Source organism: Pipistrellus kuhlii, unplaced genomic scaffold, assembly GCF_014108245.1.
Source record: "Pipistrellus kuhlii isolate mPipKuh1 unplaced genomic scaffold, mPipKuh1.p scaffold_m20_p_45, whole genome shotgun sequence".
Classification (NCBI taxonomy): Eukaryota; Metazoa; Chordata; class Mammalia; order Chiroptera; family Vespertilionidae; genus Pipistrellus; species Pipistrellus kuhlii.
The window spans coordinates 2,431,676-2,449,610 of record NW_023425546.1 but is presented as its reverse complement, the minus strand read 5'-3'; the positions used below and the strand labels follow the sequence as shown (position 1 = coordinate 2,449,610).

The 17,935-nt window shown below is 42.3% G+C and overlaps 1 protein-coding gene across 1 annotated transcript in view; it reads left to right on the top strand.

Annotated features, from left to right (window-relative positions):
* Nucleotides 1-17,935, top strand: part of UBASH3B (ubiquitin associated and SH3 domain containing B) — a 139,255-nt gene that overhangs the window by 108,472 nt on the left and 12,848 nt on the right. The window contains exons 10-11 of the mRNA XM_036412563.2: nucleotides 3,596-3,688; nucleotides 4,877-5,021. Coding sequence (XP_036268456.2) covers nucleotides 3,596-3,688; nucleotides 4,877-5,021 — 238 coding nt within the window. The remainder of the gene's footprint in view (nucleotides 1-3,595; nucleotides 3,689-4,876; nucleotides 5,022-17,935) is intronic.

The window sequence follows — 17,935 nt, the reverse complement described above, 5'->3', positions numbered from 1 at the left end:
AGTAGTTAGGGGATTGGTCCCGGATTGCAAGAGGGATGTTCGACTACTGGATGTCTGACTGCAGGGATTGGGCCTAAACTAGCAGTTGGACATCCCATGAGGGGTTGTGGATTATGAGAGGGTGCAGGCCAGGCTGAGGGATCCCCTCCCCATGCATGAATTTCATTCACTGGACCTCTAGTTTATATATATATAAAAGCCCAAGTGACTGTATGACCTGGTTGTTATGACACACACTGGCAAAATTTATGAGGAACCACAAAAGGCCCCATCTAGTCACAGCAATCTTGAGAAAGAGGAACAAACTTACACTATATACTACCAGTCTATAGTAATCAAAACAGCATAGTGTTAGCATAAAGACAGACATATATATAGATCAATGGACCACAGAGAATGCAAAACTCATAAACCCATGCCAATGTGGTCAATTAATATGTGACAAAGGAGGCAAGAACATGCAAATGAGTGAAGACAGTCAATAAGTGACTTTGGGAAAATTGGACAGATACATAAAAAAAAATGAAACTAGACCACCTTCTTAGCCCATATACAAGAATAAACTCAAAATGGATTAAGCCTGGTAACCATAAAAGTTTTAGAAGAACTATCATAAAGGGAAACTAAGGAAGTAAAATCTCTGATATTTCTCTTAGCAATATATATTTCTGATATGTATCCTTAGGCAAGAGAAGCAAAATAAACAAAGAAACAAAAAGTTTTTTTTTCAAACAAAAAGTTTTCACACAGCAAAGGAAACCATCAACATCAAACAAAAAGTTTTCACACAGCAAAGGAAACCATCAACAAAACAAAAAGACAACCTACTTAATGAGAAAAGATATTTGCCAGTGATACATCAGGTAAGGGGTTAATATACCAAAATTTATAAATAATTCATACAACTCAACACTGAAACAGAAAACCTGATTTAAAAATGGGCAGAGGATTCCCTGATCTGGTTGTTCAATTGGTTGGAGTGTTATCCCAGACTCCATAGCGTTGCAGATTCGATCTCTCATCTAGTCTTGTATGGGTGGCAACCAGTTGATGTTTTTCTCTCACATTGATCTTTCCCTCTTTCTCTCTCTCTCTTCCTCTCTAAAATCAATAAAAACATATCCTCTGGTGAGGATAAAAAACATGGGCTGGGACCTGCATAGACACTTCTAAAAAGAGAACATGCAGATGCCCAATAGACATGAAAAGATGCTCAATGTCACTAATCATCAGATAAATGCAAATTAAAACCAGAATGGCTCTTATCAATAATCAACAAACAACAAGAGTTGGTGAAGATGTGGAGAAAAGAGAATCCTCAGGCACTATTGGTGGGAATGAAGATTGGTGCAGCCACTATGGAAAACAGTATGAAGTTACCTCAAAAAAATAAAAATGAAACTGCTTTATGATTTAATGATTCCACTTCTGGGCACATATCTTAAAAAAAAAATAAAAAACACCAAAAAACACTAATTCAAAAGAATATAAATACCACTATGTTCATTGCAGCATTATTTACAATAGCCAAGTTATGGAAACAGCCCAGCATCCATCAAAGGACAGTGGCTAAAGAAGAGGTAGTACAGATATACAATGGAATATGACTAGGCCATAAAGAAAAAAAAAAAAAAAAAGGAGTCTTACCATCTGGACCTAGAAGGTCTTATGCTAAGTGAAATAAGCCAGTCAGAAAAAGACAAATACAGAACAGCATAAATGAACAAACAATATAGAAATAGATACCAAGAACAGATTGATAGTTGCCAGGAAGAGGTGTGTTGAGGGAACTCAGTGGAAAGGTGAAGGATGTGGGTTTAGCCACAACCAGCATGGCTAGAGAGTAAATGAGACCTGAGTAGGGGTGACTGAGGAGAGAGAGAGAGAGAGAGAGAGAGAGAGAGAGAGAGAGAGAGAGACTTAGACAGTAAGTAAAGCTGGGACCAGGTGGACACTGTTCTTGATGGAGAGACAGTGACTCAGAGCTAGTGCAGCGTGTTTATTATATACAGTATGATACCAGGATGTTTTACTAGAATTTAAGACAAAGGAAATTATGTGAAATCATGCTTTAAAGATCAGGCTGCATTCTTCATTCTTGTGGCTTCTCATAATTGTCAGGACTGGCTGGTCCCAGATAATTCATCTGTCCCTGGCGCCTGAGTGAACCTAGATAATGGCACCCACCCCCTGGTGCCTGAGCTAAAGGTCAGGACTGACAACATTCCTGTCTTTGGCAAGGTATATTTCCAGGACGGCTTTGCTGACAGTGCTAGATTCAGCTGACAACCTTTGCTCAGGGGCTCTCTACAGAAGGGATTAAGAAGTACAATTGGTATTGTAGTTACAAAGCAGTTGTGAGGATGTAAAGTACTGCATAGGGAATACAGTCAATAATATTGTGATAACTGTATGGTGCTGGGTGGGTACAGGAAATATCAGGAGGGACGTCTTGCAAGTATGACTTCTTACCACTATGCTGTGCACCTGAAACTAATACAAAATAACGTGGAATGTAAACTGTAATTGAAAAACGAAATCTATAAAGACTACATTGGTTCAACCTTCTAATCAAAAGAAAAAGAATTATGAGGGCAAAAAAGTGAGGAAGAGAGGTAAGCTGCAATCTGAATCAAAGTCAGCTGGATAGCCGAAACCGGTTTGGCTCAGTGGATAGAGCGTCGGCTTGGGGACTGAAAGGTTTCAGGTTAGATTCCGGTCAAGTGCATGTACCTGGGTTGCAGGCACATCCCCAGTAGGGGGTGTGCAAGAGGCAGCTGATGGATGATTCTCTCTCATCGATGTTTCTAACTATCTCTCTCTCTCTTCCTCTCTGTATAAAATCAATAAAATATATTTTTTAAAAAACAAAAAAAAAACCCACAAAAAAACACAGTCAGCTGGATAGAGAAGGAGCAGGAGGGAGGGAAGGGTTAGTCTCTGACTTCCTGTTGCTCTTCCCAAGGGCATCCTCAGCGGAAGAGCAACAGGAAGTCAGAGACACGAACAGCAGCATGGGGTGTGGATGGACAGGCTGTCTAGTTTGTAGAGCGTAGATTGTGGTCAGGGCAACAGAGGAGGCTGGATGATGAATAAAGACCAGTCCGGGGAAGACCTTGACCACTATGAGGGAGTTTGGACTTTACCCAGTGGAGAGAAGGAGTGGGTTCCAGGAGACAGTGTTGAAGTTTTGGGTGTTGAGATTTACCTCTGGTGTCCAAGAATATGGCCATGAATATGTTTAGCACAGGATAAAATTAAATCAAGACCCAATTTTGAGAATATAAACCTTCCTACTTTTAAGACAAACTTGAAATCAGAGCATATGTGCTTCTAGATCTTCTAGATGGACACTTTGTCACTTGGTAACACCAGAGAGAAGGAAAGAAAAAGTTGAAAAGGAGTCTTTTGGCTTCTTTGCCTACAAATAGATCTCTTCCTATCAAAGGATTTGTTGGAAACAAACAAGAAAAAAGACAGAAACTGCTGGCTGAATGTAATCCCTCCCAGAAAAGAAGAGGTCAGCAGGTCCCTGCCCCTTGCCCACACGGAGGCTGAGTCCATCAGATTGATTCTCCTTTGGTTTTCTTTGCAGGTGAAGCCTTATTAGAAAGTAACACCATTATTGACCATGTCTATTGTTCCCCATCCCTGCGCTGTGTTCAGACTGCACACAACATCTTGAAAGGTAAGACTTGGTAAAGGTCAACTAGTCCTTCCTTCTGTCTCCAGGCAGATTCCTAGACTCATGGGATATTAGCCAAGTCAAAACTTCAAATTTGGAATTTTTAGCAATGATTTTTTTGGGAGATGTCTCTGTAAAAGTCTCCAAATCATATGCTTGCAGCACAAAGTGTGATGAAAGGATGTATACAAATAGTTTTTTTGAGAATGTTTTTCTTGGTGGATTGCAGGCATCTAAAGTATTGTTGTCTGCGGTGGCTTAAAGCCTGCAGCCCCCTGAACAGGGCCTTTCCTCCACCTCTTCCTTCTGCTCCCAGGAGCAGTGGTCCTTGTGCCTGCAAACCTCAGTCGTCCGGTTTCTTAACGGGATATAAAAGCACCATTGTTAGAAAGGGAAATCCTAGGAGCTGGAGTTCTAGGGATCACCATTCTTGTTTCACTGGAAAGAAACTAGAAGAAACTACGTGGGACCGTTTACTTATACAAAATAAGGAATGAGCCAGAAATAGCCGAGCTTACAAATAATTTACACTATATTAGACTGCTATTCATTAGTCTTAAGTGAACCAGGATGTATTTACATATTAAAATGCATTATGTATTAAATTTGCATAGAAAAACTTGGCTTAAGGCAACATAAAGAGAGTTAATAGGGGCCAATTCCCCACTCTGAGGGTAATTACACAGCAATAAAACACAAACTTGTACGCTGGCACTTGTAAATAATCAACATTGGATGCTCTGATAGAGAAAGTGAATAATTTACATGTAATTCAAATAAAGTGAAAGCTACTGTAGACTAGTGGATGCTAAGAGAATCTCTCAAGTGTCTTCATAAGACAGTTTTGGCACTTACTTATGAAAAGGAATCGTAGCAGTCATAGAACTGTGTAAGTTATGAGGATAATGACTTAGGGTTTATTTCTAAATCACACACCACTTCAAGCTAACATATGTCCATTCTAGTGGTATGGGCCCAATATTCAACTCATACATTTGTAACTCCAAAAATTAATCACCTTGTCCAAACTCACATACTTCCACTTTATTTTACTCTACTAGTGTAATGATATCTGGTTGAAAAAAAGAATGGAAGGTTGACCAGAATTTTTATCACAATTTGGCTTCTATTTGCTTTTTCTCTGAGGACATAGTGGTGTTTCCTTCACCTTCATTTTATTTTACCTCTAAGGTTTACAACAAGAAAATCATTTGAAGATCCGTGTAGAGCCTGGCTTATTTGAGTGGACGAAATGGGTCGCTGGGAACACATTACCTGCGTGGATGCCTCCGTCAGAGCTAGCTGCAGCCAACCTGAGCGTTGATACAACCTACAGGTAACCCCAAAACTGCTGCTTCCTGAGCCCAGCGCGGAAGTGCTTTCTATCGCAGGCCAGCTCCTTAAGGAGATGAAAGACCCGACAGAGCCCACAGGCATGATATCAAACTCCCACAGTGGAGGAAGCCAGAATCCTCTTGTATTTAGCTTACTTTAGATTATATCCCCCCGTACACATTGGATTTTCATGACTTTATTCTACCTCTTTCAGTGAATAATAAAACCACTTTGTGTCCCAGGGTCAGGCACCATCCAAAGATGAGAGAGTTCCAGAAGCTTGTTGGGAGATAAGGGAAGTGACCACGTCTTAAATGGTCATATTTAGTTTTTCAAAACATTTTTTATTGCTTGAGCGATAGGAAGAGAAACGTCGATGTGAGAGAAACATCTATCAGTTGCCTCCCGCAAGTACCCAGACCAGAAACAGAACCCGCCACCTTTTGGTGGGCCACACCAGCCAGGCATCAGACATTTTTAATTCTCTATCATTTATTATTGCCATCATCCCAGAATATAAACAAGTCACTTTTATATATAAGAGATTGCAGTTGGCTTTGCCTAAAGTTGTATGTCTAGAGGGCATTTATTACAGTAATAATCATAACAACTAGTCTTTATTGATCGTTCTCTGTATGTGAAGGACTGTGTAAGCTCCTTTACAGTCTTCTCGTTCTCAATCCTTTGCTGTTCTCCATCTAACCAGGTTAAAAAGAAGTGTTTGTACATTGATCACAAGTGAATAACCCAGATGTAAACAATTCAGAATTCACCAGTAATGATATAGTTACATTACCTATCAGAAATTCCCTCAGACATTTGTAAAATGCCTTTGAGGAGGGACACATACATAGTCATAATTATTATGGTGGGAAATTAAGTTCATACCCTTAGGCAGAATTTAGAACAAATGACTAATATAAGCAGAGATTTCTTCCCTCTGATATCCTTTGACCTTTCATTTCAAATATCTATCTAAACTACAAATTAAGCCATATGAGCTTTTAGCTAAGATAGGAGAAAACATCTTTTTTCCCATGCTCATTTTCATGCTCTGCAAATAAGATCTCATAAAACACCATAAATAATTAATGTGCCTACTTCTCTCTTAGAGGAATTTGCATTCCTTAAAAATAAAATTAAAGCCCTTACTAATATCCTTCAAATTTTGTCCTGTTCGCAGTATTGTCATTTGTTTTTTTTTATTCTTTGAGGAAAACAGCAATAAGCTGTTGTCTCATGCCAACAGTCATCATTTTTTCGGGCCTGGAAAGAGGATGAATTGCTGCCAATTTTGGTAAAAGAATTTCCTCACTCACCACCCAGCACCTCCCAGGTCCACTTGGGCTTCAACTTTTCCCTTAAGTGAGTCCTACAATTCTTCCCAAGCTGATTTACAGATATCTCCAGGATCTTTCTATCTGCCAGTTTGAATGCATGCAGACACCCCCTGGCACACATAGTCCTCACACCCCATTACTATATAGTATAAGCCAAATAATGAATACCAGGAACCTGGGAGTCAGAACAGGGTCTTTATTACAGATTTTCTCTTCCTCTACAGAAAATGAAAATCCAATCATTTTATTTTTAAGAGGGGGAAAAAGCTTCAGCCTCTGACTTTATAAATCTATTGTGAAAGTCAGTAATTTATCACATACATGTGAGAGCTACCACCTGGGGTTAAATTTTCTCTGTAACTAGTTATGCACAGGATTGGGCCTTTAGAAGCAAGCAGTGATACAGATGACTGAAGAAACAGAGACAGGCAAGGACTGACAGGCTGTTACAGGTAAAGCAGGCACTGTTTGAAGAGCCCTGTCACCTTAGAACAGGATGAGGTAGGGCTGGGAGTCAGGTGAAGGGAAACTAACCAGGCTGGTGACTGATCTCCTGTGTCACGTCACCCCAGGCAGCAGACATCACTGAGGGTAGAAAGCATCCCCAATCTTAGGGAGCTGGACCCAAAGGAGCAAGACAGAAAAAATATATACAACCATTGGGTGGAGCTTCAGAATAAGGTTTTGACTGGGTGTGTTAGGAAATGGGGGACGAAGGGGGCATGGACTTAGAGTGTTACAGGGGAGATGATTCAAACTTTGTTGTGGGGCTCAAAGCAGAAGCCTAGCCCTGCTAGGTGAGGAGACGAGCATTTACTGGGGAGAATCATGTTCCAGGGATGGTGCCTGAGCACCCAAACCTCCAGGTTCCAGGTCTAGTTGGTGATTGGGGGCCACCTGATGCTGCACGTATGTGCCCTGTGGGTGTGGCTAGAGATTGGCACATGCTATGGACAGGGTGGGGAATCTTTGGCTCTGTCCCATGCCCATCGGGACTGCTGGCTCAAACATGGAGGTCCTTCATGGGTTCAACTTCAAGTCAAGAACTGCCAAAGGTGCTCCCCCTCGCTGTCTCCTCGGCCTGCACTGCTGCTCCGCCACTCTGTCAGCTCCACTGCCTTCCTGCCCGAGTGCCGCCCGGACGGCCGCCATGGCGAACATGGTCAACATGAGGCTGTACGACATCCTGGGCGTGCTGCCCGGCGCCAGTGAGAAGGAGCTAAAGAAGGCATACAGAAAATTAGCCCCGGAATACCACTCTGATAAGAATCCAAATGCTGGTGACAAATTCAAAGATATAAGTTTTGCATATGAAGTGCTATCAAATCCTGGGAAACACAAGTTATATGAGGGATATGGAGAACAAGGCCTGTGGGAAGGCCTTGGTGGAGACGATGGCATGGACGGGATCTTCTCTCACGTTTTCGGTGGGGGACTGTTTGGCTTCATGGGCAATCAGAGTAGCAGTCGAAACGGCAGAAGAGGAGAAAATACCATGTATCCACTTAAAGTGTCTTTAGAAGAACTGTATAGTGACAAGACCTCCACACTGCAGCTTAGCAAGAGCGTGCTCTGCAGTGCGTGCAAAGTCACGGGCTGTTCAGAAGAGCAGTGCCGGCTGGGGTCGTGGCGTCCGCATCACGATCCGACAGCTGGCCCCGGGAAAGGTGCAGCAGATGCTCCGCCTGCAATGGAGAAGGAGAGGTAAATGAGAAGGACCGCTGTAAAAAGTGCGAAGGGAAGAAGGTGATTAACGAAGTCAAGATTCTCAAAGTCCATGTGGACAAGGGCATGAAGCACGGCCAGAGTGTCACGTTCGCGGGGGAAGCAGGCCAGGCCCCAGGAGTGGAGCCGGGAGACAAAGTTCTCTTGCTACAAGAGAAAAAACACGAGGTGTTCCGGCGAGATGGCCACGATCTGCACGTGACGTACAAGATAGGCCTCCTGGAGGCCCCCAGTGGCTTCCAGTTCACATTCAAGCACCTCAGTGCCCAGCAGATCGTGGTGAAGTGCCCGCCCGGCAAGATGATCGAGCCGGGTGCATCTGGGTGGTTCAAGGTGAAGAAATGCCACAGTATCATAACCCCTTTGAGAAAGGCAACCTGTACATAAAGTTTGACATGGCGTTTCCTGAGAGCAACCGGGTCAACCCCAACAAGCTTTCTGAACTAGGAGACCTTCTGCCATCCCGACCGGAAGTCCTGAACATCATCGGAGACAGGAGGAGGTAGAGCTTCAGGACTTTGACAGCACTGGGGCTCAGGAGGCTGGCAGAGGCGTGAGGCCTACAACGACAGCTCCGACGAGGAAGCAGCAGCCACCACAGCCCGGGTGTGTGGTGTGCCCATCAGTGAGCCACACGGCACAGGCGGATCTCCTCCGTGTGCCCTGTTGGTCTTCAGCGGCCCAGCCAGAGGGTCCGTCAACCCGAATGAACTGATGGATATCTCCTGGTCTATGTGTAACTTTAAAGTAGATATAGTAACTACAGAGTGTATAATTGAACTAGCCACAGAAGTCTGCATCTTCATCTGACTGGTCTGTGCAGAGGAGAGCACTCAAGGAGGCAGGACTGACACGTGTTTCCAGGCCCGCCTGGTCTGTGCATGGTTTCTATCCGTATAGATTTTTGTTCCATGTTTGCACCTCGAAGCCCACGTTGGAAAGTCTGTGTCCAGTATGTCCTGGAGCTTGTGTTTGGCTGCACCTGTATCATAAGCTGCTACAAGCAGAATAAAGAGTTTCCAAGACTGCACCTCACGTAGGTGCAAGGATGTGGGCTTTGCACATAGGGCTTGGAGCTGACTGGGAACAGTGGAAATGACACCAGTGGTGGTTGTCATGTTGGTTTTTTCCCCCTCTTTTTCTTATTTTTTATCATCTTGTGAAAGGTTTGGAAACTTAGTAATAAAAAAAACAGTTGGTGTTAAAAAGAAGAAGAAGAAGAAGAGGAGGAGGAGGAGGAGGAGAAGAAGAAGGAGAAGAAGAAGGAGAAGAAGAAGGAGGAGGAGGAGGAGGAGGAGGAGGAGGAGAAGAAGGAAGAAGAAGAAGAGGAGGAGGAGGAGGAGGAGGAGGAGGAGGAGGAGGAGAAGGAGGAGGAGGAGGAAGAAGAAGAAGAAGAAGAAGAAGAAGAGGAACTGCCAAAGGCAAGAGCTGGCCAGAAGGAACTGGATCCCAGCAGCCACTTGTTCTTCATATATATATATATATATATTTATATATATATATATATATATATATATATATATATATATATATATTTTTTTTTTTACTGATATTTTACAGAGAGGAAGGGAGTGGGATAGAGAGTTAGAAACATCAATGAGAGAGAAACATTGATCAGCTGCCTCCTGCACACCTCCTATTGGGGATGTGCCCACAACCAAGGTACATGCCCTTGACCAGAATCAAATCAAGGACTCTTCAGTCCATTGAGCCAAACCGGCTAGGTTGGCCACTTGTTCTTTATTTACAATGTGGTTTAACTTTTTAAATGACTGCATGGACCATATAAAGAGGCCTTTTCTCCTAGAGGAAGGGAAGTGCAAGACCAGGCGATGTAAGTGGTAATAGCACTAGATGAGAGGTTGGAGAGAAAGAGTTTGCTCCAGGACAATGAGGTGCATCCTTAATGAGTGGTGATCATGTCTCCCCAAAGCTCCCAGGGTGTTTTGCGATTCAGAGGCTATTTCCTAGAAGTATGAGGTCAGGTTCCTTCAAATAGAAAACCAGTGTTTCTCTCTGGACAGTAAACCCAAGTGCACAGAGGGGCAGCCTTGAGGATAATACTGTCAAAAATTTATATGGTCCAGAGTGGAGGACAAATTCACAGGCTTTAATATCAAGCCCTGGTTCAAATCAAAGCACTGAAGAGTTCCTAACGGCATAAACATAGGCAAGTCATCTGCAGTCTTTCTGAGGCTCGGTTTTGTCATCCATAAACTCGGGATTTGCAGAAAGGGTGCTAGAAGGGATATATTCAAAAGCTGGGAGAAGGCATTCTGCACAGAGCCTCAGGAAGTCCTTGTAGTAGTGGTGGTAATAGCAGCATTGATGTGTTCTGATCAAGACTTTGTGTGAACCACTTTGAGAACTCACTACCACCTCTACCCACCATGCTCTAAATATAAAAAATGAAAGGCAAAAATAAGAAAACAAAAAATATGACTCAAAAACAAGATAAATATTTCATAGATCAAAAACTCTAAATAGTAGTGACCTAATATTTGCCAGCTCCATCCTGCTACCAAAGCCAGATAAGGATGCCTCAAAAACTAGAACTATCTTACCTAAGAATAGACCCATATGTAGATTGACCATACCTTCGCTATGCCCATAGTCAAACAGTGACTATGCAAATTAACCCAAACAAGATGGCGGTTAATTTGCATACATAGGCGCCCAGCGCCTGTGACCCAGAAACATCCTGGAACCCAGGTCACTGTGAGGTAAGGCCTAGGCAGGAGTGGACCCCTAGCGATTGATTGCAGGGAGCAGGAGCGGACCCCCGGTGATCAATCCCAGGGAGCAGTGGGTCTACTCCTGCCCAAGAGGCTTTTGGCCTGGGCAGGCCTGAGCAGGGGCTGAGCCGGTGATCAGAGGGAGCTGGAGGGGCCCTGCCCAGGCCTAAAGCTTCGGCCAGAGGCTTTAGGCCTGGGCAAGGCCCAGCCCATGATTGGTGTGAAATATAGAGAAACACTTTATCTGACTGCACATTGGCTAAGCTTCCTGTAGGCCACTGGTAATATTCTTAGTAACTTGGGTTATAAGAATCCAGAAAGGTGGTCTAGGGTTTTTCTACCACACTTCTAGAGGAAAAAAACCACGAAGATCCGCTGCTGGAAGGCTAAGAAATGTCATATCCTACCCTAGCCAGTTTGGCTCAGTGGATAATGCCTCGGCCACAGGGTCTGGTTTGATTCTAATCAAGGGCATGTACCTAGGTTGCAGGCTCCTCCCTGCCTGGGGCCCAGATCAGGGCTCATGCAGAAGGCAACCAATCAAAGTGTTCCTCTCACTTTGATGTTTCTCTCTGTCTTTCCCTTTCTCTTCCCTATTCTCTTATAGTCAATGGAAACATATCCTCAGTTGAGGATAAAAAAATATATAGAAAGAAATGCATATCCTATGAAAGACACATCTTGAAAATGCCTAAAAAAAGTTGTCATTTTTTTCTTGGTGAAGGGACTTGATCCGTGTTGATGAAAGCACCTTGGTGGCTGTGGTGACTGGCGGTGGCTGCAGCCGTGGGGTGATGGGGCTGGTGCCTTCCCCTGATCAGCCCGGTTGCCTCCCACAAAGAGAAGCCAGACTGCAGCTTAGGCCCGCTCCCCGTGGGGAGTGAGCCGAAGCTGTCAGTAGAACATCGCCCAAGGGCTCCCAGGATGTGAGAGGGGGCAGGTTGGGCTGAGGAACCCCCTATATCCAGTGCACAAATTTCGTGCACCAGGCACTTAGTAGATTAATATTCCTGATGAATATAGGTGTTAGAATTCTGAACAAATGTTAACAAACCAAATTCAACAACATAATAAAAGGATCCTACATCAACACTGGTCTGAGGAACAGCAGCCACATGGAGCCTACACCAGTCCAAGGAGGAGTAGCAGTTGGGTGAGTGGCCCGCCCCCAGCTGAGGAGCAACAGCCACACATGCAGCTCACTCCTGCCTGAGGAGCAGCAGCCACACAAGCAGCCCATATCCTGTCCAAGGAGCAGCAGCTGTGTGAGCAGCCCACCCTCATATGTGGAAAAGCAGCGCCATGAGCAGCCCAACCCCATTGGAGGAGCAGCAGCCACCCGAACAGCCTCCTCCCTGCAGGCCAAGGAGCACCAGCCACATGAGCAGACTGCTCACATCCAAGAAGCAGCAGTCCTGTGCAGCCTGCACTGGTTCGAGGAGCAGCAGCTACATGCAGCCTGAACCTAACAGATGAGCAGCAGCTGGGTGAGCTGCCCACCCCTGTCAGAGGAGCAGCAGCAGCATCATGTGCGGCTCACGCCCACCTAAGGAGCAACAGCCAAAACAAGCAGCCCTTCCCCATTGGAAGAGCAGCAGCTGTGTGAGGAGCCAGCACCCATAAAAGGAACACCAGCCTGGCAAGCAACTTGCTCCTGTCCAAGAAGCCACAGCCTCACGAGCAGACCACCTCATTAGAGGAACAGCATCAGCGAGCAGCCCAACCCCATCCAAGGAACAGCAGCTGTGCAAGCAGCCTCCTCCACCAGCCAGAGGAGACAACAATACTACAAACAGCACTCACCAGAGGAGCCCCTGCCAACTGAGGAGCAGCCACTTCAGTGACTGTCTGAGGAGCAACCACAACCCAAGGAGCCACTGTCACCAAAGAAGCAGCTCCTGCACAACTCAACATCTAGATCAGTTGTTAAGACCAAAAATGGGTAGACAAAGAGACCCCCAAAGGAAAGAAAAGGAGGAATCACCAGAAAAACAGCTAAGCAAAACAGAGGCAAGCAATATGTCAGGAAAAGAATTCAAAATAAGGGCCATACAGTTCATAAACCAGATGGAGGGGAAAAAAATCAACAACTTATGTACGAATCAAAAAGAAATGCAAGAAAAAAAATCAATAACTTATGTTGGAATTGATAAGAAATGTATAATTGATAAGAAGTGATATAAGTGCAATAAAAAACACCATGGAAAGTTTCAACAGTAGAGTAGGAGAAGCAGAGGACTGAATTAGTAAATTAAAAGACAGGGAAGCAAAACACACCCAACCTGAACTGTGATTGGAGAAAGAAAAAAAAAAAGACAGGAGGAGAGCCCAAGGGAGCTATGTAACAACACGAAATGACAAAGCATACAAATAATAGGGGTGCCAGAACAACAGGAAGAGGAACAAGTGTTAGAAAACCTATTTGAAGAAATAATGTCAGAAAACTTCTGTGATGTGGGGAAGAAAAAAAGTCACACAAGCACAAAGTCCCAAACAAGAAGAACCTGAAAAGACCCACATCAAGACACATCATAGTTATGATGGCAAATGTTCAGGACAAAGAGAGAATCTTAAAGGCTGCAAGAGAGAGAGGGATAGAAAATTACATACAAGGAAACTCCCATTAGATTATCAAATGATTTCTCAACGGAAACACATCAGGCCAGAAAAGAATGGAAGGAAAGTTACAAAGCAATTCAAAGCAAGGGACTGAATCCAAAAATACTCTATCCAGGAAGGCATTATTCAAAACTAGAAGCCCAGTGCATGAAATTTGTGCATGGGGGGGGGGGGGGGGGAGTGGCCCTCAGCCCAGCTAAACCCTCTCCAATCTGGGACTCCAATCAGGCATGTCTGACTGCCCGTTTAGGCTCATTTAGGCCTGTTGTCTCCGAACTGCTCGCCTGCCTGCCTTCCTGATTGCCCATAATCGCAGGCTTGCCATGCCCCCCAGAAACCTGGTATCTGAGGTTATTTACCTTCTACAATTGAAACTTTGTAGCCTGGAGCAGAGTCAAACCTTCTGCTCACTAGGTGGCAGCAGACATTTCTGTTGGAATTTATTTACCTTCTATAATTGAAACTTTGTAGCCTTAAGTGGAGGGCTGGGCCAAGGGCAGGTGGAAAGCTTGGTTTACTCTATCACCAGAGAAACCCAAGCCTACCCCTGTTCTCTATGGCCTAAGCCATTTTGGTTGGGTTTATTTGCATATTCACTCCTGATTGGATGGTGTGTGTGGCTTTGTGGGCATGGCTTGTGGGTGTGACAAAGGTATGGTCAATTTGCATATTATTCTTTTATTAGATAAGATTGAAGGGGAAATAAGGCTAAGGGAATTTATCACTACCAAGCCAACAATGCAAGAAATGCTAAAGGGATTGGAGTAAGAAAAAGAAATAAAAAGGTAAGAAAGTACACAGACACAAAAAGTAAAAATGGCTTCAAACAATTACCTTTCCATAATTACTTTAAATGTAAACAAATTAAATGCTCCAATCAAAAGACATCAAGTGGCTGAATGGAGAAAAAAAAAGTGACCCATATATAAACTGTCTACAAGAGGCCCACCTCAGAATAAGGTGGGTCTCACAGAGACTGAAAGTGAACGGATGGAAAAATATCTTTTAGGCAAATGGAAATGAAAAAAAATGAAAAAAACAAAAAACAAAACTGGGGAAGCAATACTGATATCTGACAAAATTGCCCTCAAAGTGAAGGCCATAACAAGAGATACGCAAGTCCATTTCATAATACTAAAGGGATTGATAGGACAAGAGGATATAGCCTGATAAGCACATATGCACCCAATGCAGAGCACCCAAATACATAAGAAAAAACAAATTCCTGGATGATATCAAGGGAGAGATCGACAATAATACAATCATAGTAGGGACATTAATATACCATTGACATACTGAATAAATCCTCTAGACTAAAGAAAATCAGTAAATAAATAGCAATCCTAAATAACTCACTAGGTCAGGCAGACTTAATTGACATCTTCAGAATATTTCATCCCAAAGCCACAATATACGTTCTTCCAAAGTGCACATGGAACATATTAAAAAATAGACCACACATTGGGTCACAAACAAAATCTCCCCAAATTCAAGAAGATTGAAATCATATCAACCATTTTTTCATGCCACAATGGCATAATATTAGAAATAAGATACAATAAAGACAGCCCCCAAAATTCAAACACTTGGAAGTTGAATAGCATGCTATTAAACAGTGATGGGTTGCCAAAGAGATCAAAGAAGATATTAAAAATATCCTGGAAACTAATGACAATAAAAACACAACAACCCAAACCTATGGGACACAATGAAAGCGGTCCTGAGAGGGAAGTTTATAGCGCTACAGGCCTACCTCAAAAAATAAGAAAATATGGTAATAAATCATCTAACTCTACAACTTAGAATTAGAAAGAGAGCAACAAGAAAAGCTCAGAGTGAGTAGAATGAAGGAAATAATAAAGATCAGAGTACAAATAAATGACATAGAGGGAAAAAAAAATACAAAAGATCAATAAAACCAAGAGCTGGTTCTTTAAAAGGATAAACAAGATTGATGAACCTCTAGCCAAGCTCACCAAGAAGCAAAGAGAGAGGACCCAAACAAACAAAATCAGAAATGAAAGAGGAGAAATAATAATGGACCCCACAGAAATACAAAGGATTGTTAAAAAATACTATGAACAACTATGCTAACAAACTAAACAACCTGGAGGAAGTGGACATATTCCTAGAAAAGTACAACCTTCCAAAACTCATTCAGGAAGATTCTAAAAATCTCAATAAGACAATAACTATGGAAGAAATCGAAGCAGTAATCAAAAAGCTTCCAGCAAACGAAAGCCCAGGGTCAGATGGCTTCACAGGGAAGTTTTACCAAACATTAAAGGAAGAATTAAAATCTATCCTCCTCAAACTATTCAAAAAAATCCAAGAAGAACACTTCCAAGCTCATTCTATGAAGCCAGCATCACCCTAATACCAAAACCAGATAAAGACAACACAATTAATGAGAACTACAGGCCAATATTCCTCATGAACATAGATGCCAAAATTCTCAACAAAATTTTAGCAAATTGGATCCAGAACTACATCAGAAAGATGATACCCCATGACCAAGTAGGATTTATCTCGGAGATGCAAGGATGGTACAATATCCTCAAATCAATAAATGTGATACTTCACATAAACAAATTGAGAGATAAAAATCACATAGTCATATCCATTGATGCAGAAAAAGCATTTGACAAAACCCAACACCCTTTGTTGATAAAATCTTACAGCAAGGTGGAAATAGAAAGATCATACCTCAACATAATAGAAGCTATATATGACAAACCCACAGCAAACATCATACTCAATGGGCAAAAACTAAAACCATTTCCCTTAAGAACAGGAACAAGACAGGGATGCCCACTCTCACTATTCCTGTTCAACATAGTACTGGAAGTACTAGCTATTATAGTCAGAAAAGAAGAAGAAATAAAAGGCATCCAAATTGGAAAAGAAGAAGTAAAGCTGTCCTTATTCACAAATGACATGATACTGTACATAGAAAACCCTAAAGACTCCATCAAAACTTATTAGACTTAATAAATGAATTTGGCAATGTAGCATTTCTATACATCAATAATGAACCTAGAGAAAGAGAGATTAAAAAAAAATCCCATTTACCATCGCACACACACAAAAAAATTAAGATACCTAGGAATAAACTTAACTAAGGAGATAAAAGACCTATACATGGAAAACTACAGGGTGCTGAAAAAAGAGATAGACGAAGACATAAACAGATTGAAGAACATACCATGTTCATGGATTGGGAGAATCAACATAATTAAAATGTCCATACTATCCAAAGCAATCTATAGATTCAATGCACTCCCCATTAAAATATCAATGGCATATTTCACAGACCTAGGACGAACTTTCCAAAAATTCATCTGGAAAAAAAAAAAAGACCCTCAATAGCTTCAGCAATCCTGAGAAAGGAGAACAAAGTAGGTGGGATCTCAATACCAGATCATGCTGTATTACAAAGCTACTGTTCTCAAAACAGCCTGGTACTGGCACAAGAACAGACATATAGATCAATGGAATAGAATAGAGAACCTAGAAATTGACCCAAGCCACTATGCTCAATTAATATTTGACAAAGGAGGCATGAACATACAATGGAGTCAAGACAGTCTTCAATAAACGGTGTTGGGAAAATAGAACAGATACATGCAAAAAAAAAAATGAAACTACATCACCAACTTACACCATACACAAAAATAAACTCAAAATGGATACAGGACTTAAACATAAGAAACCATAAAAATACTAGAGAAATCCACAGGCAGCAAAATATCAGACATGCCAAAGCAACTTCTTCACTGATACTGCTCCTAGGGCAATGGAAACTAAAGAGAAAATAAACTAATAAACAGCAAAATAAAAAGCTTTTTCACAGCAAAAGAAACCATCAATAAAACAACAAGAAAGCCCACTGCATGGGAGAACATATTTGCTGATGTTATCACCGATAAGCGCTTAATCTCCAATATTTACAGGGAACTTATACATCTTAACAAAAGGAAAATAAACAGCCCAATCAAAAAATGGTCAACAAATAGATACTTTTTAAAAGAAGACGGAAGGAAGGCCAAGAGGCATATTAAAACATGCTCAAAGTCACTAATCATCTGAGAGATGCAAATCAAAAGGACAATGAGGTACTATCACACCTGTCAGAATGGCTACCATCAACAAATGAGTGCTGGCGAGGATGCAGAGAAAAAGGAACCCGAGGGTAGGATATTCTAGAGGCAAGTTTTTTTGTGTGTTTGTTTGTGGGGGGTTTTTTTTGTTTGTTGTTGGGTTTTTTGTTTGTTTGTTTGTTTTTGTTTTGTTTTGTTTTGTTTTGCCCCTTGCTAGGCATCTGGAGCTTTCTGCTCTGGTGAGATTTTTCACTTGTATCTGGCCTATTGTCCTTGCCATGGGGTCAGGGACAAGGAGGCCTGGGCACAAAAAAGAGGTTTTGATGGTATTTAGCGGTGGTATTTCCTGAGTACAAGTGGGGCTTGTAACCTGAAAGAGAAAAACTGTTTTATACA